Source organism: Diaphorina citri, unplaced genomic scaffold, assembly GCF_000475195.1.
Source record: "Diaphorina citri unplaced genomic scaffold, Diaci psyllid genome assembly version 1.1 scaffold156, whole genome shotgun sequence".
In the NCBI taxonomy this organism is placed as follows: Eukaryota; Metazoa; Arthropoda; class Insecta; order Hemiptera; family Psyllidae; genus Diaphorina; species Diaphorina citri.
Window position 1 is genome coordinate 147,957 of NW_007377593.1, and position 25,812 is coordinate 173,768.

Consider the following 25,812-nt stretch of genomic DNA (forward strand, 5'->3'; position numbering starts at 1 on the left):
ACAGACAGACAGACAGACAGACAGACAGACAGACACACACACAGACACACCCACGGACCAATGGCTGAAACTTTGGATTTAGGCTCTAGGGACCTCAAAACGTGTTTTGGCACTAAAAACTGACCATCGAAATTTCGACCCGATTACATTACTTTCCTTCCTATAGGATAAGAAAAGTAAAAAGTATACATTGAGAAATTAAATGAAATAAAGGAAGGACGGACTAAAAACTGGGAGCTCACTTCGCTCATTCGAATCGGATAACTCGGTTAGTCGAAGACTTCACTGTTTCTCCCCCGTCAAGCACATTGTACATCCTAGATGTTTTCAGAACGGAAAGTCGATTAGGTTTGATTGAATATTTCCAGACATCTACATACCAAATTTCAACTCTCTAGCTTTTACCGTTCTCGAGATATTTTGTTTACAGACAGACACACACACGGACCAAACGTCCCCTAGCCACAATATGTGTTTGAACCAAGATTAAACACAACATATTTTGATCCCCCGGACTAAGAAACTTGAGCTGAACTCGAATTGCAAATTGAAAGCTCACGAGTTTACAAACTTTTGATGTAGACATTTTCCCCGAAATTTGAGTTATATATTAAAATCTCTTGATATATATGTATCTATTATCTATCTACTTACGGAGGTACTTTTGCATTCAAAATACAAAGGAGCTTTTCTTTATTTACCGTTCTATCACCACATGGGTACATACCTGTAACAGAGGATAGAAAAATATGCTGTTAGGTAGTTATAGATAAAGTGGGTTTAAAATGTTTAAGGCGTGAATTTTCCATTTCCCACCTGAAAATTCTGAAAGGAAAACACGACTAATGTGGTAACCCGTTGAAATATGTACGAGAGCAAATTTCATACGATAACAAAAATCGTACGAATTACCGAGATGTCGCATATACGACTAAAAACCATCGTAGCGTAACCGTGACCCAAGAAAGCGCTCGTGAAAAAGCGAAGCAAAGCCTTAACTTTGTTCGAACGAAAAACAACAGAAAGCATCCAAGTTGAAGAAATTAAAATTCTAAAATTCTCTCTCCCTTCTGTTTGTTCAAGAAGGTAGAGAAAAGGAAATAGGAAGGAGAAGAAGAGGAGGAAAAGAATATAGAGTGGTAGAAATAAGAAGGGAGGAGAATGAGAAGGAGGTGGAGGTGGAGAGTAGCAGGAGGAGAAGATGAAAAACAAGGTGGAATATAAGGAAAGCGAGGAGGACGAGGAGGAGGAGGAGGAGGAGGAGGAAGAGGAGAGCTGAAAAATGTGAAAGAGAAGGAGGGAGAGGACAAAGGAGGAGAAAAGACTAAAGGACGGGGAGAAGGGGAAGGGAGGAACAGTGAAAGAGAAGGATACGAAAAAAGAGGTGAGACGAAAACGAAGAAGGAAAGTATTAAAAGGAGAGAAGGAGAAGAAGGAGAAGAAGAAGAAGAAGAAGAAGAAGAAGAAGAAGAAGAAGAAGAAGAAGAAGAGAAGAACAAGAAAAAGGAAGAAGAATAAGAAGGAAGAAGAGGAGAGCTGAAAAATGTGAAAGAGAAGGAGGGAGAGGACAAAGGAGGAGAAAAGACTAAAGGACGGGGAGAAGGGGAAGGGAGGAACAGTGAAAGAGAAGGATACGAAAAAAGAGGTGAGACGAAAACGAAGAAGGAAAGTATTAAAAGGAGAGAAGGAGAAGAAGGAGAAGAAGGAGAAGAAGAAGAAGAAGAAGAAGAAGAAGAAGAAGAAGAAGAAGAAGAAGAGAAGAACAAGAAAAAGGAAGAAGAATAAGAAGGAAGAAAAGGAAAAGGAAGCGGTGAAAGAGAACGATAAAAAAAATCTGGTGTGAACATCACACGACTTTCCTTATCCTATTGAATGATGCTTATTTTTATGTTCTATTGTAACTTTTACAATATCTCTAACCGTTTAGTCAGTATAGCTGAAAACCGCCAAAAAACGGTCGAAATCTGTCCAAAAGCGGTCAAAATACCGCCAAGCGCAGCAACCATCTCAACCAAACGTTTTGTGTTGCATCCTTGTCACATTTGTGAACTACATACCAAATTTCAAGTCTCTAGCTCATACCATTCCCGAGATATTGTTAAATTACACAGAAAACCGCCAAAAAGCGGTAAAATGCCGCCAACCGTAGCACCGGTCTTAACCAAAAGTTTCGTGTCGCATCCTTGTCACATATGACATCTACATACCAAATTTCAAGTCTCTAGCTCTTACCGTTCTCGAGATATTTTGTTTACAGACAGACACACAGACACGCACACGGACCAATGGCTGAAACTTTGGATTTAAGCTCTAGGGACCTCAAAACGTGTTTTGGCACTAAAAACTGAACATCGAAAATTTGACCCGATTACATTACTTTCCTTCCCATAGGATAAGGAAAGTAAAAAGGTGATTTAGTCACAAATACCACGTTGAGTCAGAAAATTCGGACCAACAACTTTACTCACCTATACTTAAAGTAGGTAGCTTAGGTATCTACCTATACTTAATGCCATTTAAGTACTAGATATCACAAGGAAAATAAAAAAAAAAAAGTAGAAGGAGAGAAGAACAAGAAAAAGGAAGAAGAATAAGAAGGAAGAAAAGGGAAAGGAGGCGGTGAAAGAGAACGATAAAAAAAGGTGAGACGAAAACGAAGAATGAGAAGATTAAATTGGAGAAACAGAGAGGAGAAGGAGGAGGAGGAAGGGGAGAAGGAGGAGAAGGAAAAGAAGGAGGAGAAAAAGGAAGAAAGGAGGAGAAGGAGGAAGAAAGGAAGAGGAGGAGAAGGAGAAGGAGGAGGAGAAAGACGTAGGAGGAGAAGAAGAAAAGAAGGAGGAAAAGAAAAGGAGGAGGAGAAGGAGAAATGGAAAGAAAGCTTGTTGTATATTTGTATTTTATTTGTACAACAATGTTGGAAATTACTTCCACATTACTCAACAATATTAGAACGGTAAATAATGGAGCTTGCTGTGTATTGTACAACATGATGGTACCTGACAGCCTTCCTATTGAATGAATAATGGCTTGGATGAAAGATTGTAAATTGTAAGTATAGAAAAATGAGGAAATTTGAACAAACGAAGCGAGGTTTTTTTTTTATTATTATTTCTAATCGATGCGATGTCGATTGACTGTAGTGTGGACGCACCCTTAAATGTCAATTTCTGCCGGAACGAGGCGATTGCGCCAGAATATAATCAACAAGAAAACACACAAGTATGCAGTAGAGAAGTAGAAAACAAGCCTTCTAAAGCAATTAACATCGAAACAAAAGATAAGAAACGAGAAGACTCTTTCCTCAAAAGCGAAACAAACAAAGAAACAAACAAACAAACAAAAGCTTCCTCTAAAGATGGTGCAAGATTTCTTTTTTAAATTTATTATTACTATTATTATTATTATTATTATTATTTTGCTTTTTTCTTTGCTTCTCTCCTCTCTATTTTTCTGCACCTTTTACATCCTGTTTCTTCCTAGACTACTCGTGTTACTTTCTGACTTCTTCCTTCTCGTCCTCCTTCGCCTTCTTCCTCTTTCATTTTTCTTAGTTTTGTTTTTCTTTTCCTTCTCCTCCTCTTTGAAGTTAGAAAAGGATGAGTGTTCTACTGCAGCTTTCTATTTTGTAGCAATGAAACAACTACTACATTAGACTCTAGTGTTCTGTGTCGTAGCATGTCCAATGTCCATCTCGTAATATGTCCCTCATCAGATGGCTGAGAAGCGATAAAAGACACAATACTTCTCATTTAAGCTATGGGCCAACACAAGGAACACCAGAAAACAACTAGTTGAAATGTTTGCAATCGGAATACGAGTACAATTTATTTTGACGGTGTTGGGATTTGAACCCAGGACCTTCTGCATGGCGTGTTACCACCGGGCTAACCGTGCGAAACAGGATGAAAGGTAAACATGTTTTATCTTGTTTACAATTCATTATGGGTTCAATACAAATACAATTCAAGATTAGATTAAACAATAATGGAAACGTATGTCGGTAGGTACCTAACTATACCTACCTACATAATATGTACAATTGTACATACATAATTATTATAGTGTGTAGGTATAAACAAAACAAAAAAAATGTGGATTGCCAGGTCAAGACCGTCAAGGTGCGAAAACCTTTAAACCAATCAGAAGGCGCCTTTCTTTAGTCTTACAGTGTGGCACAATTAAAACCGGGTATTTTCTGATGATTTTCAAAGGTCTTTGTAAAGGAAGATTCGTTGATGTAGTACAGATTATTAGGTAACCCTGTAGGAGGCAGTTTTTTTTTTCTTTTTTTAATTCAAAAAAACTATAAATATACATATGCATGTATTATCTATTTATTTGTATTATTAATTTATTATTTATTTGTATAATAACACTGACTATTTTATTTACTAACAAATAAATTGAAGTGGTGACCTTGACCCCTATAAAAAAAACTATCACCTTTGACCTCAGATAAATCATCTCTCATATACCTACAGCCTACAGTGTGTCCTGGCTAGGGTTGCCAGATCATTTTCAGCCCAAAACGGGACAACCGACCTAAAACGTAAAAAAAAAACAGGATTTTGGATGAAAATACGGGACAAGCAGCTTTTTAACCCCGCCCCTAGCCCTCACCCTGCAATTTTTGGAAGAAAAAAAAAAACACTCAATTTTTAAAAATCAACTGTTTTTTCTTCAGATTTATTAATGAAATTGGAAATTGAAAATTATTCACTTCTCATATTTTTGGTTACACTGTATTTTTTTGACAAAATATTTTTTACCATTGAGATTTTGGTAAAATTGTGTGTGAGACCGGGGTTCGAATCCGGCGTGCTACAGAAAATTTTAATTTGTTACATTGGTGAAGATTCATTACCGGAGGAGATGGTGAAACTGGGGAAAATACGGGACACGCGTGTCCCGTACGGGACATTTTGAAAAGTGCCCAAAATACGGGACGTCCGGGAAATACGGGACGTCTGGCAACCCTAGTCCTGACCTCAGATAAATCATTTTATACAGCTACTCGTTCCAGGAACGAGCCTCATCTGCTTAGGAAGTTCGTCCCGGACGACAATCGAATCCACGACCTAGCGATTAGGCTGAAAACAATGTCGAGCGGAGAGCAAAGGTTCGAATCCCGTTGTTTTTCAAACGTTAAGCAGTGTTTACACTTTACACATCAATCGACGACGCATCTATGTTATCGAGGCAGTGTATGGACTGTATGGTATCAGTCGACATCGATCGACGGCCGTCGACTAAGTGTGGACACAGCTTTAAAAAAAAACGCCGTTTTTATTTCGTAGCAATGGAACAACTGCTACATTAGACGCTTGTGGCCTGTGTCGTAGCATGCCCATCCCGTAGTATGCCCGTTTCCTTCCTTCTTTATTTCCTTCAACATTCACCCTGTAAATGCGTGCACTCTTGCCTACACCCACCCCGTACAAATGTCATTCGTCCTTGAAGATATTATACTAAGTACTACAAGCAAGTAGTAGAGTCACTAGCACTAGAGAGTCTAGGATTGTACTCGTACTAAGGTAAAGCGACACCTACTCCGTTACAGTTATACAGTTACTACATTACAATGTATTACTTACACTACAAATACGTATGTAAGGTATAGAGCTCAGTTTGTCAGCCTAAGCTAGCCCCCCTTTTAAGCGCTAGATTGGATTCCGGCCCTTTTTTATCCTGAAAAGAAGGTTCGTTCCTCATAACTAGGAACAGCGTGCTTTCTCCCATCAGGCCCTTCCTTCTTTCCGCTTTCGGGACGATAAGACTTCTGTTGGTGCCGTTACAGATAAGGCTCGAGTTTCTCAGAACTAGGAACGTCTGGCTTTCTTCTATCCCGCCCTCCTTCTCTCTTCGATTTCGGGACGACAAAACCTTACTCCTTAGTTGTTCCAGTTCTCTCCATCAAACCTCTTCGCAGAAAAAAAAAGAGTCAAGCTTCCTGACTCGACTGTGTCTACGAAGGGTAAAGGGCCAACAATCGAAATCTGATGCCAGCAATCGGAATAATTTCAGACTCAGGTCCAAAAAAGTTTTGTTGGCACAGGACAGTGGTGACAGAATATTGTAATCTATGTTTGCATGTTTAATATTCGTTTATTTGAGAATAAATATTATAAAGAATATTAGAGAGACATTGTCATTTCAGTCCAGTGGGTCAACACTAGTCATTGGTTATTTTCTGGTGAACAATACAGTGATTATTTCTTCGAATACATATTTCTATAGGGTGTACAAAAATCCACCTTTTAAACTTTACTCTCAGCCTAAGTGGGCCCGGGGAAAAGCCACCAGGACTCGATTGCTCAGAGGGTTCACCCTTGCGAACAACTAATCATAATAGTGTTTATTTATACTAGTCGCATAGGACTTAAAAGTCCATTTACTTCAGCAGTAGGCTACTACTATTATTGTGTTCGAATTCTCAAAAAATGTAGACGATAAAACTACATACTTCGGCTGGGATTGAACCCACACCCTCCTGATTACCAGACGAGCGTCTTGACCACTACACCACCGAGCCAACCTATAATCCTCCCCCTCCCTCCTACTGAAATTCAGAATACGAGCCTGATAGTAAGTAGCTATAAAGTAGATTACTATTATAAAACAATACATAGTAAAACTATATAAGTAGCAAAAGTAAAACATAGTAATAAAAATCGGGTGTGAACATCACACGACTTTCCTTATCCTATTGAATGGTGCTTATTTGGGTGTTCTGTTGTAACATTTACAATATCTCTAACTGTTTAGTCAGTATAGCTTAAAACCGCCAAAAATCGGTCAAAATACCGCCAACCGCAGCACCTATTTTAACCAAACGTTTTGTGTTGTATCCTTGTCACATTTGTGAACTACATATACCAAATTTCAAGTCTTTAGTTTATACCGTTCCCGAGATATTGTTAAATTACACCGAAAACCGCCAAAAAGCAGTAAAATGCCGCCAAGCGTTGCACCGGTCTTAACCAAAAGTTTCGTGTCGCATCCTTGCAGATGGGCGAGAAGAGACACAATCCCATTTAGGTGCTGGGTCAACACGAGAACACCAGGAAGTAACCCGTTGAAATATTTGCAATCGAAAAACGAGTACAAATTTTTGTCGATGGTGGGATTCGAACCCGGGACCTTCTGCATAGCAAACAAGTGCATTACCACTGGACCAACCGTGCCCCCACTTACAATAAATAACCACCATTGAGGTTGAGGTTGGTTTATTTATATTGGTGACTCCGGTTGAAGTATTCTGGTTTCTAAATAGTTTTAGTGATAGTATATGTCTAGAAGCCATCAGCCATTGCATAGCTTCGTAGTATGACCTTGCCCATATGCAACCCGGACATTCTACAGTTCCTAAACATACTATGTATTGATGTAAATGTAAATGCAGTCTCTTTGTGTTATTAGCCAGCCTAGCTAGCTTAGTTGGTAGTGCGTCTGCCTTGTAAGCGCTAGGACGCGGGTTCCATTCCCGCCCGGGGCGGATTTTATCCTGATGGGATAATATTCGTTCTCGGAACGGCTGGCTTTCTCCTATCCTGTCTTCCTTCTTTCTTCGATTTCGGGACGATAAGACCATAGCAGTTACAGGTCGAACGGTGTATGTCCAATTTTGAAGAAATGAAGAAAAAATAGAAAGTAAAAATATATCGTTCATTATATTTTGGGTTCAATCAGATCTTCCTGATTACCAGACAAGCGTCTTGACCGCTGCGCCGCCAAAGTATAAAGATTGAGAACCGAGCTTTACAAAGTGGGTGATTCCTATGGTGAAACAATTGAACTTAATACTTAATCCTGTGCAATATATTGAGGTGATTCATCGTCTGCCTCGGAGTAGACCTACATACTTTACCATGATTGATTCTCGTCGGTGGTAGCCCAAATCTGCTTCATCATGGATATAGTCACAGGAAGCCCAAAAGTGGTTAGTGGTAAATTCTCGTGTGGTGAGTATTGAACATATAGGTACTCTGAGTAATTGGGGTTCCAAATCGTGGGTTAAGTATTGGGAGTTGGGACTATTAAGTCAAAGCCACATTATGTAAGGTTTAGTTCAGATAAATGTAGTGCAAAAGACCCATCGTGTGTACAACATTGTAGGGCTATTAAGTCTACAGCACAATGTGTGAGGTTTGGAGGTAAACACCATTACGTCCATACAATCTCCGACATAATGGCCCACTGGCCCATGACCCGGTTTCTTTTTGGACGCTCCAGAATCTTTCGATTCTAGGTTAGGATGTCCAAATACTTTAATGCTAGGGTTTACGGTGGTTTACCAACTCGGGATTTAGATGAAACGAGGATTTCCCTCTTTTTTTAATACCCAGGTCAACCTCGGATTAAACTCAATCCTGAGACATTCCACAATGGTAAAACTCGACCTAAGTAAAAGATAAGTTATGACACACCTTGTATACAAAAACACAATAGTTTCGTCATTAGAGAAATTTCCCACTCTCTCTGAAAAGTGAAAGTCCTGAAAAGGGTTTTTTCCCCTTGTTCCTTTTTTTCCCTCCTCTCCCCCCCCTCTTTTCCTGCTAGAGAAAAGGGAACAAAAATATAAAATTTCAGCACAAAAGGTTTCGTGTTATCATTTCTCTCTCACTCTCTCTCTTTCTTTCATTCTTTCATTCTCTCTCTCTCTCTCTCTCTCTCTCTCTCTCTCTCTTTCAAGTCTATAGCTCTTACCGTTCTCGAGATATTTTGTTTACAGACAGACACACAGACATACACGGACCAATGGCTGAAACTTTGGATTTAGGCTCGAGGGACCTCAAAACGTGTTTTGGAACTAAAATCTGACCATCAAAAATTTGACCCGATTACATTACTTTCCTTCCTATAGGATAAGGAAAGTAAAAACTAAGTAGCTCTATTGATAATGACACATCGTGTGTGTAATGGCTTGTGACACTTTCGTTTCCCTTAATCTCTTCAACATTCTGCGACTTTCTAAACAAATCAGTAGAACACTGTCATCAGCAATTTGTAAACTATGCCAGAGCGGTTTCATAAATCGCACAGCTACCTCTTAATGGTCTATTGATTGAATGAACTGTCTCTTAATGCGGATTCTCAGTTTTAACTCCTTGAAACTAACATCTTGAATGACTAAACTACAAAAGACGGTACCGTCTATTGATTGAATGAACCAACTTCTTGATTTTAACTCGTCTCTTGAATGAGAAAAGGGCGCGGTTCTCTTTCATTAAAAATTAGGACTTAGGATCCCGTCCTAGAGAGATGAGCTCCGTTCTCGGAACAGCTGGCTTTCTCCTGCCCTTCTCTTTTCGCTCTCGAGATGATGGAAACATGGCAGTTACACTTCCTTCCATCAATAACAGTAAAATAAAAAAAACAGGAGCACCTATGCAAAAGTTTACTCGTTTTACAATCTATATCTTGTTCTGGCGCCAGAATTGCAAGGTCAACACAAACCATCACACAAAAGTTCTCTTCGCCAGCATAGTTAGCTTGGTTGGTGGCGCGTCTGCCTTGTAAGCGCTAGGCCACGGGTTCGATTCCCGCCCGGGGCGGATTTCATCCTGATGGGATAATGTTCGTCTCCTATCCTGTCTTCCTTCTCTACTCGATTTCGGGATGATAAGACCCTAGTAGTTACAGTTCCCTCTGTCAAACCTCTTAAAAATAATAATAAATAAATAAAAAGTTCTTTTCGGTATCGGTATAGTGCGAAAATAAAATGTGCGAAAGTTCTCTCTGGAGAGCAAAACTAGGGTACCGGAAACCTACTTGTGTGACTGAGTGCCGGCATCCTAATATTGAACTCTATATCGGGAAGCTCGACACTGTAATAATTCATCCCAACATCTTAAATCAGGGGAAGTAACCCAATAAAAGAGTTCTTCCACCCTAACTTGTGGCAATTTTTCCTACCCTAAGTAAGTGTATGAAATTAAGTGCGAAAGTTCTCTTTGGATGAAAAAGGGCTAGCACATTCTGTCGATTCTGGGAACTGAACTCACGACCTCAGGGGTTGTGAGCCAAGGACACACTACCGGGAGACTGGTTCAGCATCATGTTAGCTGACGTAACCAGCCAGCTGTACTTCCTAGCCGGTTCTCAGGTTGTCATGGCAACAAGACCTTAACCCATTGGAGCCAGACTTTTTTTTCGATAAGGCGCTTTAACTCTAGCTATAGTAGCTCGTTCGCGCCGACTCCTCCCTCAGGTGGATCAGATCATATTGTACAGCTTGATAGCTTTCAGGTAGTTAATGAGGGAGTCAACAGTCTCGGACTGTCAGTCAGTGCCGGAGGGGTAGGTAGGGAGGCGCGGATGTTAGCATGCAGAAATGCAGATCACAGGACAGGATGTGGAGGACGGTAAGAGGATCGCCAAACTTTTATTTCGTTGGATCTTGCTGAAATTTAACCGCTTCTAACTCCGGAAAAAGAAAGAAGGGTTTGGTCAAGTTTGAAGTGACTTTAATGCAGGCCTCGGCTCTCATGGGTTAAGAGTGGAGATAGGAATTGTTTGTACCAAGTTGTGTTGTTTACTGTTAGTATACAGTATACCTTGATTAGTCTACTCACATGTCAATGCAATTGTGCCCCAGGCTATTTTTATGGCAGTCGTCTTACACGTTTAGACTTGAGATGTTTTATATTATTAACTTGACAGTGGCAAGCTTTTCATTATTTATTTGATAGAAGCATATTAAAGATGGGGGAAAAAAGAAGATTAATGGTCACTCATCCAGGTATAAAAAACGCGAAACGTTGCTGAATTTCAGTGAGCCATTGGGGAAACTGATTTGTATTATTAAAATACAGAATTTGAAATGAAAAATCTCTTGATAAGGAGAACCAAAAGGCAGATATATTTTGCAGAACTTCAAAGATATATCTGCCTTTTGGTTCTCCTTATCAAGTTGACCCACAGAACTTAAATATATCTGCCTTTTGGTTCTCCTTATCAAGTTGACCCACGGAACTTATATATAATGACTGCTGAAACCCTCCAAGAGATGAAAAATCTCGACCATTCAACTGTGGAGATCCGTGAAAGCTAAACCCATCCTCTATAGGGCTGTCCCTACAACACACTGCAACTAAGCCCCGGAGTGGGCTTTTTGTGTATGTGAATTCCACTGTGTAACATTTCAATAGGGACATATCTGGGACAATGAAGCAATGGGAACATACTGGGACCATGAAGCAACGGGGACATAAAGCAATGGGGACAGACAGGGACTATTCTGTCCCTCCTCAATGGTCTGCCTCCATGGACAAACAGAGCTATTCAAAAATCCGTAATCGGTTTTCATCAACGAGAGGTCTCCCATCGCCATTGAAAATTATTCTCCAGCACAAAAAGTGCTTTTTGCGAAAAGGACTGAAAGGAGATGTTGTGTGATGAAAATATCACACAATGTGAGCTATCCCCCGTTGGTGAAATTGTACAAATTGAAAGGTTGTGTTCAAGAAGGCTCTGAAGAAAGAAAATAAAAACAACCAGCTTTGAAGTTTTTTACCAATGAAAAGGGTATATAGGAACGCTAGGCAGCCTGGTTAGCTTGGAGGGTAGTGCGTCTGCCTTGTAAGCACTAGGTCGCGTGCGCGGGTTCGATTACCACCCGGGGCTAACTTTATCCTAAAACAGATGAAATTTGTTCTCGGAACGGCTGGCTTTCTCCTATCCTGTCTTCCTTTCTTCTTCGCTTTCGGGATTTTACTCAAAAAGGGTCTATGTTAGGATAACACCCTTCTGACATAAATTCGTTCAATTGGAGCTTTACACCTAATGGAGCTCTCGGGACGGAAGCGTAGGCGAAGGAATATGAGGAGGAGAAATAGAAAAAGGAGGAGGAGGAGGAAGAATAAGAGTAGGAGAAGGAGGAGGCGGCGGCAGGGTTTCTCTATTGAAATCCAGTGAATGAGAAGTCTCGTGATCAAAATAAAATACTCTCTGTTTATCAAAATAATCCACATTCCACATTTGAAAACTGTTTCACCACCGGATTTCAACACAATTTTCCCGGGACTATCAGTATGTATGTGACTATGTAGAAATACGTAGGTTTTCGAGACAGGAGAATAACCACCCTCCATTCAACAAGCTACCCGTCTCTTCCCTACACTTCTCTGAACTACTAATGGGATTATGGGAATTTATGCCAGCCCAGTTAGCATGGTTGGTAGCGCGTCTGCCTTGTAAGCGTTAGGCCGCGGCTTCGATTCCCGCCCGGAAGGAATTTCATCCTAAACAGATAACGTTCCTTCTCGAAAAAGCTAGCTTTCTCTTACCCTGTGTTCTTTCTCGGTTCGCTTTTTGGACGATAAGACCTTAGCAGTTACAGTTCCCTCTATCAAAGAACTACCTAGTGGAACTTATTTCTGTAGTGAAGTTCTAGTTCTATTTCTGTAGTGAAGTTCTAGTTCTATTTCTGTAGTGAGGTTCTAGTTCTATTTCTGTAGTGAGGTTCTAGTTCTATTTCTGTAGTGAAGTTCTAGTTCTATTTCTGTAGTGAAGTTCTAGTTCTATTTGTGTAGTGAAGTTCTAGTTCTATTTCTGTAGTGAAGTTCTAGTTCTATTTGTGTAGTGGAGTTCTAGTTTCATTTCTGTAGTGAAGTTCTAGTTCCATTTCTGTAGTGAAGTTCTAGTTCTATTTGTGTAGTGAAGTTCTAGTTCCATTTCTGTAGTGAAGTTCTATTTGTGTAGTGAAGTTTTAGTCCTATTTCTGTAGTGAAGTTCTAGTTCCATTTCTGTAGTGAAGTTCTAGTTCGATTTCTGTAGTGAAGTTCTAGTTCTAGGTCATCCAGCATATCGTGTGGCCTCGTGACAGACCTGTGCTAATTCCTAGAGCAAACACACAAAACAATAGATGCAAACGCTCAAAACAATAGGTGACACAAATGAGGATGGAATAATGAAACATCTGTATTTTTACCTGAGAGGAGATGAATCAGCACTTCTCAGGCCATTTTCAGTGGGTCTATTTCTTTTTCTTTTTTTCTGTGGATCTATCTATTTCTTTTTCTATTTCCTCCGGCCATTTTTTCCTACTTTCTGCATATCATCATTTGATGATATCCATCATGGAAGACTCAGTAACTTTTGTGCAGTCCCAGGTCCATATCAACAGTGTAGGGATGGTAACTCCACTTCATTTACTTTTGCAGATCTTTTATACATGATGTGCTTCTATGTATTCTCTGTGGGTCCCATTCTTTTTCTAACTTTTTTCTATTTTCCGTCAGTCTATTTCTCTTACTACTTTTCTTCTATTTTCTAGGGGTCGACGAAGACTCAGTAACTTTTGTGCAGTCCCAGATCCATATCAACAGTGTAGGGATGGTAACTTCACTTCATTTACTTTTGCAGATCTTCTATACATGATGTGCTTCTATGTATTTTCTGTGGGTCCCATTCTTTTTCTAACTTTTTTCTATTTTCCGTCAGTCTATTTCTCTTACTACTTTTCTTCTATTTTCTAGGGGTCGATTACTTTTCTATTTTTCTTCCATTTTCTGGGGGTCCCTTTCTTTTTCCAATTGTCTTCTGTTTTCTGGAAGGGGGCGGGGGCATTTCTTTTTCTGCTTTTCTTCTATTTTCCGTGGGTTCATTTCTTTTTCCTATGAATCCATTATTCTTTTGAGAGAAGTTCAATACGTGAATATTCTAATCAGTTATCAGAATATTGGCAAAGAATTCGAGCACAAAGCCAGCACGATTCAAACTTTCACTTCTGGTCTTTGTCTTACCAATGTTAGAGTCTCTTATGAATTCTTTGTTAGCGTTCAAAAATCTTGTGTTTCTGATATCTACTTGACTCTAATCCTATTGTTTGCATAGAATAAAATAGAACAGAATATATAGCTCTAGCTCATATACAGGGTGGTTCGTGATTTGCGAACCACGCTTATATCTCAGAAACGGCTGGGAATTAAGGAATGAAATAAACGGCATCATGTAGATGAAATTTTGATGATTAAAATGGCTTTTTTTAAATTTGCAATTTTTTTTGCAAAACGGCCCATTTTTTGCCAAATATAGGTCACTCTTATGGGAACCCCCATTTTTTAATTAATTTTTGGAATCAGCATAAAATTTTAATTGAAAAAATGTATTCACTCGAAAAAATTTGCTCTACAAAAATTCTGTACAATGTGAGAAAGAAAAACAATTTCTTAATTCTTTCTTTAATTTTTGTATTATTCACTTAACAATTTCAACAACAACAAACAAATTTATAAAAGCTGTTCAAAATGAGATCCATCTGTTTGTACACAGTAAGGCATTCTTCGCTCTAACTCAGGACCAACTGCGTTATTTATCATATCTGGGGTCACTGACGCACACAAAATCGCGATTTGTGCAAATTTTTGTAGAGCAAATTTTTTCGAGTGAATACATTTTTTCAATTAAAATTTTAAGCTGATTCCAAAAATTAAATAAAAAATGGGGGTTCCCATAAAAGTGACCTATAATTGGCAAAAAATGGGCCGTTTTGCAAAACAAATTGCAAATTTAAAAAAAGCCATTTTAATAATCAAAATCCATTTTAATCATCAAAATTTCATCTACATGATGCCGTTTATTTCATTCCTTAATTCCCAGCCGTTTCTGAGATATAAGCGTGGTTCGCAAATCACGAACCACCCTGTATACTACTACGATATAAGTCTATTGATGGTCGATTTTGACGATAAAAAAGCACTATAAAGCAGACGAAAACTATTGAAACAACAATAGCTACTCTAATGATGTGGTAGGTAGTTTGGAATTTATTCAGTTTTAGGCGAAAAACTCGACGGATTTTTTTAAACAAGCCCGAATGACGATAGTTTGAATAAAAGTGAATAATACTTAAAAAATATAGTACTTGGAACGTCTTTCGTATTACTTAAAGGCACATTCGTTAACATCCATACCTATCCAATAACGGAAAAGCCTGGGTAGAAAATTTCCGCCCAGGCCGGGATTCGAACCCAGCACCTCCAGGTTGAGAGTCAGTGCTCTTGACCGCTCGGCCACAGAGTGGCCCTGGAATGGCCGTGCTCAATCTCAATAGCCCATGCTCATTATTCCCAAGCTAATATTCCAGGAAGAATCCAATGCAGAAGGTGAGATTTATGACGGTGGTTTCGCAATAAAATAAATAAAAGTGGACTTCTAAAATACTAAAATAAATAAAAGTGGAATTCATTGGTAGAAAATAAATAAAAGCGGACTTCTAAAATAAATAAAAGTGGAATTAATTGGTGGAAAATGAATAAAAGTGGACTTTTCAAATTCATTTGCGGGATTTTAAATTTCAAAACAACTGGAGCGTGAATATGAACAAACACAAAATGATATCATCATCATTTTTATTCGCAAATGGTTTGTAGAAGCTATTAACCCGGGGATAAATGTGGATGTGGCATTAGATATTTATCTCTCAAAGAAATAATTTCAATGAATGTGTGTGTGTGTGTGTGTGTGTGTGTGTGTGTGTGTGTGTGTGTGTGTGTGTGTGTGTGTGTGTGTGTGTGTGTGTGTGAGTGTGTGAGTGTGTGTGTGTGTACTATGTAGGTTCAATTAAGCAAGTAAGTAGGTAGTGAACTAGTGAATGCATAAGTGCATAAGTAAGAATTGTATATAAGAGGCAATTTGCTTTGGCTCCGACCCGGCCTTTGGGAGCCTTTTTTGTGCGTTGAACATTTCTGTCAAATATGATGAAAAAAATTGGAAAAACTAAGTAAATAGCTAACCCGTTTGCGAGGTCTGATGAAACAGACGGACAAGCTTAACCCACGAGAGCCTACATTAAAGTCACACCAAACTTGACCATACCCTTCTCTCTTTTTCGGTGATACCTCAGTCACTCCAGACTGCATCGGGGATCGGTCTATTAGTTAGAAAAGAAAATTTCCTACTATTTTCAATATCGTGTGACATACTTACTCAGTACCGGTGCGGATTTAGAAGCAGTTAAATTTCAGCAAAATCTAACGAAGAAGAAAAAAGTTCGTCTCTTTTGGGTTAATACAAAATTGTTTCCACTTCCTTCATTCAATTCCATTCGAGATTTAGAACAAATAATCGTTCTGCTTCAAATTTGAGGTTTCTCTCGAAAGATATTAGAGTTAGAGGTAGCCAATACTGGAACTTGGAACACGAGGTTTGGAATCTGAAGGGTCGAAAATAATACCAAGATCTGTAAAAATAGATTAAATAAAACATCTGTCACTTGACCTGGATCCCCCGGTCCGTGGATTAGCAGACCACAACAGTAACCGCAAGCGAGAGAACCTAGTTGTTTCATTGCTGCGAAAAAAACGGCGGTGAAACACTTCAGTTCAGTGAGCCCCGGAAAAGGGCCGTGAGGGAGCCCCCAGATGACAAATTTTTTCATGTCACTACTGAAACTCGAACCACAGCCCGTCGCATTGCGAGTCCAACGAACTACCTCCGAGCTACTCGTTTACCTATTTCTTTCACATATCATTCCTTCTCTTCTTAATAATAATAGACTCTTGAGTGGAAGGCAACCACTAGGCGAGGTTAACGCCTTAGGCGTTCTCTACCACCTAACCCTTATAATTTTCATCTTCTTCTAGTTTTCATACACAAAAAGCCCACTCCGAGGCTTAGGTGTAGGACAGACAGCCCTAAAGGATGGGCTAAGCATCTACGTATAAGCTTCTTTCACTGATGGGCTAAGCATCTACGTATAAGCTTCTTTCACTGATGGGCTAAGCATCTACGTATAAGCTTCTTTAACTGATGGGCTAAGCATCAACGTATAAGCTTCTTTAACTGCTGGCTTTTAGACTAATGGAGTAAAGGTAAAAGGGACTTTTCAAGTTTGCAGTGCTTTGCAGTGCTATTAGGGCAGGACAAACAAGGTACATTCTATTCAATTCTTCTTTCTTTACTCTCTTAAATCTTTTATTCTAACTGGCAATTTTGTCTCTCTTTTTTGCACCCCTTCTCCTCCTGGCCCTTTTCTTCATCGTATCTCCTCTTCCTAATCTTACTCCTCCTCCTCCTGCTTTCTTTCTACTATCTTGTTTTCTACTTCTATGCTTCTTCCTTTTCCTCCTCCTTCTTTGTCTTCTCTTTCTACGCTTTTTCTTCGTCCTTCTTCTTCTTTGTTTTATTCTTCTCCTCCTCCTTTGTCTTCTCCTCATCCTTCTTTTCTTGTCTTCTATTTCCTTCCTACGCTGCTCCTTCTTCTTCTCCTCTTCCTTTTCCAAATTCTCGTTTAAGCTAATCCCCTAGTTTCACGTTTCACAGCAGAACGTGACAGCATACTTGTCACCACGTCACGTCCTGCTCGCGTGCAAAGTATAAAACTGATCCGCTTATCCTCCTTCTCCTCCTCCTCTTCCTCCTCCTTCTCTTCCCCTCCCCTCTTCTCCTAGGTTCTTCTTCGCCTCTTTCTCTCTCCTCCTCCTCATCCTCTCCTTTTACTCCTCATCGTCCTCTTCTCCTAGATTCTCCTTCCTGTATCTATGTACATAGATGCTATCCTAGGTTCTTCTTCTTCTTCTTCTTCTCCTCCTTTTTGTATCTCGAAGCTATTCTTGTAACTATGTATGTACATTGTACATACATACAAGTAGTCAGCTTAAAAGTACCTTAGCGCTTTATTTATAGACTTGGAATGTCAGCTTGGAAGAAGATGCCTCATTGTGCTAACAGTTTAATACGGTACCTCTGTATTAATGCTGATTTTGATCCATGCTGTCAGCCTAGTTAACTTGGTTGGTAGCGTGTCTGCCTTGTAAGAGCTAGGCCGCGGGTTCGATTCCCGCCCGAGACGGATAATGATCGTTATCCGAACGGCTGGCTTTCTCCTATCCTGTCTTCCTTCTCTCTTCGATTTCGGGGCGATAAGACCTTAGCAGTTACAGTTCCCTCTTACAGGGTGGGTGTGGTGGTCCCGTACAAATGACGGGTCAACCACTAGTGGGTACATACTTTGATAATAAAGTAACGATTTGTCGAAAACCGAATGGAAGTTCGATTCCCAGAATCGAAAAAAATCACTAACATCAGTTAATTGCAATTTGTTTTCCTCTTATTTATGCGAGTTGCGCTCTTCTGAAGTGTTGCGCATCAACTGTTCTAGAGGATGATGTCAGCGTGGAAATGCGTTGCAGGTTGCAATACGAAACACTTAAACACAATGCAAGTGCAAGCTTGGGTCAAATAAGTACATGGAAACTAATAGTCAAGAATACCTATATAATCAAGATAGAGGATAGTATCAAGATGATCTTCCCGCCTATACTTAGTACCTATATTAACACTTCTGAACAGGGCTGGAAACAACCAGCTTTTTTATTAACTGTTTTTTTTTTTTTTTTTTTTTTTTTTTTTAAAAACTGGCGGGCGGAAAACACTGCCTTTACATCTCAAGCCAATAAATTATACCGGTATTACCAATATACCAATTTATTATGACGGTTTCACCGACGTATTATACCAATTTTCCACCGGTTTGAACGGTGCTTTAGGTCTGTTGAACCTCCTCATTTATTTGGGAGGGAGGTGGTACCTATGAAACAACATAATATCAGAAGGAACATTTTAATTTGATTACATTGACCACTTCTCTATTTTTTTTTTTTTTTTTTTTTTTTAAGAGGTTTGACAGAGGGAACTGTAACTCTAGGGTCTTATCGTCCCGAAATCGGAGAGAGAAGGAAGACAGGATAGGAGAAAGCCAGCCGTTCCGAGAACGAACATTATCCCATCAGGATAAAATCCGCCCCGGGCGGGAATCGAACCCGCGGCCTAGCGCTTACAAGGCAGACGTACTACCAACTAAGCTAACTAGGTTTAACGGTGGATCTTACCAGAGAGGTTTAGTAATCCAGAGTCCAGAGTTTAAGAAACACTGGCCTGTATAAATCAAATGGGTTACGTGAAAGAAAACCCTTGACACTCTGTTAACTCTCAGTGTTAAGATCGGCCGTAAAATAATGTTAAAGAAGAAGAAAAACTACCAGCCAACCCTGAATCAAACGATTTCTGAAGTTGTGAAAAAATCTAGAAAAATCTTGGCCACAGCTACCACACAATCATGTGTAATCAGTTTTCAACATTGTTAGCGAGTGACCAATCGAAGTTCCGAGAGTGCGCTTCAATGATATGGATGCCATAGTGACTGTGTTGTAGACCAGTCAATACCTACTGAGATTACGGATTACAATGTTCTGAGTAATACAAAGTAACTCATCAATACCAAGTAAGGTTCGTTCTTGGAACGGCCTGCTTTCTCCTATCCTGTCTTCCTTCTTTTGTCGATTTCGGGACGATAAGACCTTAGCAGTTACAGTTCCCTCTATTTAAACCTCTTTAAAAAAATAAAAAAAATAAACGCCACTGGTAATTATTACGGCAGATTTCCTCAGAGCAGACGCGTTTTGAGATAACAAGAATTTGAAAAATTCTCAAGTATGGGGAATCCTTAGGTCTCAAGCTCAAATTACTCAAACACACGGTACTTAAGTAAAGCGTTCAGTTGCGTCAATAGCAAACCCCATTCGTGAACATTGGGATTTTTGACTTATTAATTTTTGTAAGGAAGAGACAACAACCCTTTAACTTCTAAGGGTATACATCAGTGATTTGTTTCTCAATTCCTCAAATGATTGATGGCTAAGAGGCACGGCGGACCAAGTAAAAAATAAATGGTTTCAGATAAATGGAGTCGAAGTTTACAATAATAATACTCTTGAGTGGAAGGTAACCACTAGGCGAGGTTAACGCCTTAGGCGTTCTCTACCACCTAACCCTTAGAGCTGTGGTCAAATTCTCAAATAAATGAGGATAAAATATTCCATTTTCCATACCTCAGCTGGGATCGAACCCACGCCCTCCCTGTTTACCAGGTGAGCGTCTTGACCACTACGCCACCGAGGTAAGTTTAGGTATAGGGAGGATGTTGGAATTTCAACCAGGTCCTCAATAGATCAGTTGCGCTTATACTTGGGTGATGTTTCAAAGTCATAGAGCAGGAAAAATGAGGACCAACGGAATTTTTCTTTTTCTTCTACGACTTCTAGATACTCTCGGTTTTTTGTAAAATCCTCTCAATTATATTATCAAATCAAAAATATTCCAGTTTTATTTAAAAATACATTTTCGTCTCTGGGTTCTTCTTAAATAAATCCTTTCAAGTTTCAGGTCGAAGTTTCCGAATGAAATTCCTACTCAGCCTAATGCCCTAATACAAAATATCACAACAAAATATACTGTCACTTCGAATTAACCTCACACACTCACTTTTTTCTACAAACATATTTCTTGTATTTTCCTTTCTCACGGATTCTACACCTTCTATGAGCTGTCTCACGGTTTCTACATTTTCTATGAGCTGTCTCGCAATTTCTACACTTTCTATGAGCTGTGTCACGGTTTCTACACCTTCTATGAGCTGTCTCGCAATTTCTACACTTTCCAGGTATGAGCAGCTGTCTCACGGTTTCTACATTTTCTAATGAGCTGTCTCTCACAATTTCTACACCTTTTCATTGTATTTGCCGTCGAATTATTGACATCCCATATCAAATCCTCAGAAAATTAGTACATATGTATTAGTGTTAAATAGATCAGTTGCGCTTACTTGGGTGATGTTTCAAAGTCATAGAGCAGGAAAAATTAGGACCAACGGAATTTTTCTTTTTCTCCTACACTTTATTTAAAAAAAAGATAAAAAATAAATAGTAAAAGTACTTTCGTCACTAGAGTGACGGTCACTAGTGTGACGCATTCAATTCTCATTTTTGTCAATAAATTTAACTAATTTTTGACCGAACGATGTAAAGGTCTACTAGTACGAGATCTAGAGCTGTAAATTTTACTATTTGCACATGAAATAACTGCGCCGCACTTTTTTTTTGTAATTTTTCGGTCTACACATTCACACATCCTGGGGGATGAAGGTTAACACGAAAAGAGTGAGGAATAGCGCCGCAGGCAAAAATTGTGAGCTATACAATCCATAGAAACTAAAAATTTTAGGACCGGCCGCAGGCGAAAATTTTGGTTTCTGCGACCTCGGTGGTGTAACCTACCTCGGTGGTGTAGTGGTCAAGGCGCTCGCCTGGTAAACAGGAGGGCGTGGGTTCAATCCCAGCCGAGATAAAAAAAGAGCTGAAAATAATCTGCATTTGCCTGAGATCGAACCCATAACTGCGAATATCGCGAACAAACCGCGGATACTGCGCACAAAACGCGAATACCGCGAACAAAACGCGAATACCGCGAACAAACCACGGATACCGCGAACAAACCGCGGATACCGCGAACAAACCGCGGATACCACGAACAAACCGCGGATACCGCGAACAAACCGCGGATACCGCGAACAAACCGCGAATACCGCGAACAAACCGCAGATACCGCGAACAAACCGCGGATACTGCGCACAAAACGCGAATACCGCGAAGAAAACGCGAATACCGCGAACAAACCGCGGATACCGCGAAAAAACCGCGGATACCGCGAACAGAACAAACCGCAGATACCGCGAACAAACCGCAGATACCGCGAACAAACCGCGGATACCGCGAACAAACCGCGAATACCTTCCGAATGTCCTGTAGGTAATGTAATTTAAATAAGAGTGTTCCCACTACACGCGACATGATTTTTTTCGGACGACAAAAAGTGTTCTTCTATCACCCTCGTTTAAACTGAAAATAAATGCAATTTAAATGAGAGTGTTCCAATTACAACACGAAACGATTTTTTTTTTTTTTTTTCTCAGGCTGTTTACCAAAATGAAAAAAATTCAAGTCCCTCACTTTGTCGATTTTCAACGACAAGTGGGAACGGGCCTTTAGCCCCCCGTTAGCTCTTATTAGGCCCCGCCCTGAGCTCTTTAATCACCCTCGCTTAAACTGAAAATAAATTGCGAAAGCTAATGCTAATATCCGTATACCTGAGCAGTGAGTACCCGAGAGCCCGATTAATTATGAATTTCAATATCAAGTATCTTGGATTACATTTTCACTTTGTCAGGACGAAACGGGCAGTCAGTATTCATCTGCACCGATAAACATTTTATTATTAATTAGATTCATATTAGATACCCAAATTAGATAATGGCTTACCTTATTTTATAGTTGACTAGGGTTCTTAGTTATAAACATTATACATTAAACACTTAAGTAGTGATAAACATTTTCTTCTTTGGAGAGGTTTAATAGAAGGGAACTGCAACTGCTAAGGTCCAATTGTCCCGAAAGCGAAGAGAGAAGGAAGACAGGATAGGAGAAAGCCAGCCGTTCCGACAGCAAACCTTAGTATGTAGGTTGAAATTTGGTAGTATTTAGCTATTTTGGTTGAAATTTGGTACGGTGGACCAAATTTGCCGCCCCACCGGACCATTGATCCAGTTCGAGAAACTGATTTTTGGTACGGCGCGCGGCCGAACATTTTCCCGGACCAATGTGTAGTCCGTAGTCCCCTCAAGTTGGCGCAACTGGTCTGTTTTGGACCCGCTTGGGCTTTTCGGCGGCCCACAGGTGGCCCTTTTCAGAAATCGGCGCAGCTTCATATCGGCCTCTGAAATTGCGTAATACTAAACCCTCTTCGCGATAAAAAGCAAATCATGAAAGTCCTCCAGTTTCACATTCAAAACAATTCATTTTAATGTTTCCTCCCATGATAAAGCATCATATTAGTCTACCTGACCAACCTCGTGTAGCGGTTAGCAGGGTGGACTCCGGATCTGAAGGTTGTCGGTTCGATATATGGGAACGTCCACCGTCACTAGAGTGACCCCAAACCCTAAGAATTGAGTACTTCTTGTCTAATTACGAAGTAATAAAAAATGACTTGGAAGGTAGACTGCCTGTCTTGCAAGCATTAGCTCGCCAGTTTGATTCCCAGCTGGGGGCGGACTTTATCCTAGACAAGAAAAGTTCGTTCTCGAAAAGGCTGTCGTTCTCCTACCCTGTCTTCTTTCCTTCTTCGATTTCGGAACGAAAACAAATAAGGTTTGTTCTCGGAACGGCTGGCTTTCTCCTACTCTGTCTCCCTTTCCTCTTCGATTTCGGGATGATGAGACCTTAGCCGTTACAGTTCCCTCTGTCAAATGACACAGGGAACTGTCAGATGCTAAGAGGTTCACGGACCTCTTGAGAAGAAAGTAACAGCCTTATTATTTCAAGCCCAAGCCAGAGTGTCTTCCTATAATGATGTCAATTTAATTAGAAGCTCGTGTGAGAATAGACGCAAAAGTACGCCTTTGAAAAGTGCTGACATTTAGAAAGTTGAGTTTTTCCTAGATAAGATAAGGGAAGACAGAGTGTGTTTTAGAGCGTGAGAGCTGTACTATAAGATAAGGGAAGGAGAAAAAGTTAGAGTGTGTGCAAGATATACGATAATGACCTCCCAACTTGCCTACACATCAGAGATTGTGCTAGCAGGGTGGGTTAGAAATAGGTGACCGAAAGAACCAAGTTGTAAAGTGAGTTCTGAGTTCTAAGTTTTAGTGAGTTCTGACGAGGGAGTGCGGAAACGCAACATACAGCTGTGTCCACACTGTCCAAACATAGCTTACACCGCCGACCGACGACTGAAACCGTACACTGCCTCGACATCATAGATTCCCCTCTCCACTTCGTCGATCGACGGCGTCAACTATGTGTGGACGCACCTTTAGGAGCGATAAAACCGACATCGACAGCTGAGGTGCTAAAGAAACTTTTCTCAGGAGGAAAGAAGAACTCTTCCATTCAGATGCACAAAAGATCTGCAGACAACGCAACTCAACGGTAAGAAAATGCAGAAACAGGGAGAATACGAACCCGAATTACCCTTGCTAAAGACAAAGCAAAGGTTAGGTGCGAAGGGCATACAGGCCATACAGTCGTAAAATTTGGAGCCAAAATCAAATGTCGACCCCAAAGCAATCGCACTATGTATTGAGATTCAGAGGCTGACGAAGAACGCCGACCCCGTCTGAACTCGTGAAAAGGCGAAGAAGAAGAAGAAAAAAGAGGAGGAAGAGGAGGAGGAGGAGGAAGAAGAAGAGGAAGAAGAAGAGGAAGAAGAAGAAGAAGAAGAAGAAGAAGAGAGAAGTCCCTGTATACAAGACTAGTACGAGACATTTTTTTTCAATTCAATTTACTTGAAATTTATGTTCGTGGTCCTTGGTTTGCCACAAACTTTTAAAGTGAAGAGATGAGAGTGTGAGGAGTGATGGAGAGAGGAGGAAGGGAGAGAGAGGGAGAGAGAGAGGGAGAGAGAGAGGGGGAGAGAGGGAGAGAGAGAGAGAGAGAGAGAGGGAGAGAGAGGGAAGCAATGCTGAACTGGAAGTGGAACCAAATAAAAGAGATTTAGCTATAAAACATGCTTCCTGGATCTGGTATTCTGGAGTTGCACCATTGACTCTGTTCCAAAAAGTATCTAAGCTAAATTTATTTCAAGGACCAGTGAAAACCCGGGCTTCTTATAAGATTTCAGTGACTTCCACATTCCACTTATGCTATTCCGATAGAGTCAACATCTCCCTATTACACGGTCTGACGATGATATCCTGAGTGGTATGGTAAACCTATTCTTTTAGTGTAAGACGTTCATATGTGATTATGTGGTTCCATTTTTTGGTTCACAACTGTTTGATCCCTTATTCCCTTCCATTGAATTGGTTCGCAAGTGATTTAATATCTCCTGTTTGGTTTGGTTCACAGGTCGTTTGGCATCGAGAGACCATGCGGTTGGAGACGACAGAGCGTCGCATTATGGAGACAAGAGGTAGCCGTCACACCCTCATGATAAGGAAAGTGGTGGCGTCCGATTTCGGCAACTATAGCTGTGAGGCGACCAACCCCATGGGCAAACATCGAGCCTACCTGGAACTGTCGGGTGAGTTGGGTGGAAGAGCTGAGAGGATGGACAGTAGATCAAGGTTTTTTTGATCAAGAAGAGACCGCCTTAACAGGATAATAAAGGTCGAGTTTTACCACCGTGGATTGTCTCAGGATTGAGTTCAATCCGAGGATGACCTGGGTATTAAGTACAGGCAAATCCTCGTTTCATCTCAATCCTCAATCCCGAGTTGGTAAACTACAGCCTAAATGAGTCAGGTGAGATGGGGGATGGGGGTACTAGTGAAAAAATATCGAACTTCAAAGACATTTGATAGAGGAAACTGTAGGAACAGAGGTCTTATCGTCCCAAAATCAAAGAGAGAAGAAGGGCAGGATAGGATAGGAGGAAGCCAGACGTTCTGAGAACGGACCTTATTTTTTTTTTTTATTTTTTTTTTTGATAAAGTTCGCCCCAGGCGCCTCTCTTTCCAAGCTGGATAGGTAGCCTGAAAGCCAAAGGTCAGTCTGACTTGGAAAACGTTCATAATTCATAATAAAGGGGCACATGACTGACCCCTGTGGTACTCCGTTTCCAGGCAAGCCCAACCCGGCCATCTTTCGCAGTCACCCCCAGGGGCGTCTGCCGAACAGCTACAACATCACCTGGATGGTATCCAGCTACACCCCCCTCGAGGAGTTCAAAATCAAGTACAGGAAAATCCCGGGGAACGAACCGAGCCCCATGTCAAACCAACTGACGGGCACCAATCAATACCAGAACAGGAGACTAGTCAGGAAGGTAAGTCAACCAGGATAGAATTTGGACAGATCTTGAGGGGTATTTTTATTTTCGGAAAACTGACCATTTTAAAATTGACTACTCCTCCAATGGAAACTAAATGGACCAGTCAGTGGTCAGTTGCCTGGAAAGAAATACACCTTTACTTGGAAATGTAGTTTATTTTCAAGAAATTTTTCTCCTCCTCCCAGTCATATTCCAAGATTTCCA

At 40.3% G+C, this 25,812-nt stretch overlaps 1 protein-coding gene across 1 annotated transcript in view; it reads left to right on the forward strand.

Annotated features, from left to right (window-relative positions):
* Positions 1–25,812, forward strand: part of LOC103505206 (small G protein signaling modulator 2) — an 85,694-nt gene that overhangs the window by 56,403 nt on the left and 3,479 nt on the right. The window contains exons 27-29 of the mRNA XM_026820544.1: positions 15,089–15,107; positions 24,684–24,858; positions 25,400–25,602. Of these exons, the coding sequence (XP_026676345.1) occupies positions 15,089–15,107; positions 24,684–24,858; positions 25,400–25,602 (397 nt within the window). The remainder of the gene's footprint in view (positions 1–15,088; positions 15,108–24,683; positions 24,859–25,399; positions 25,603–25,812) is intronic.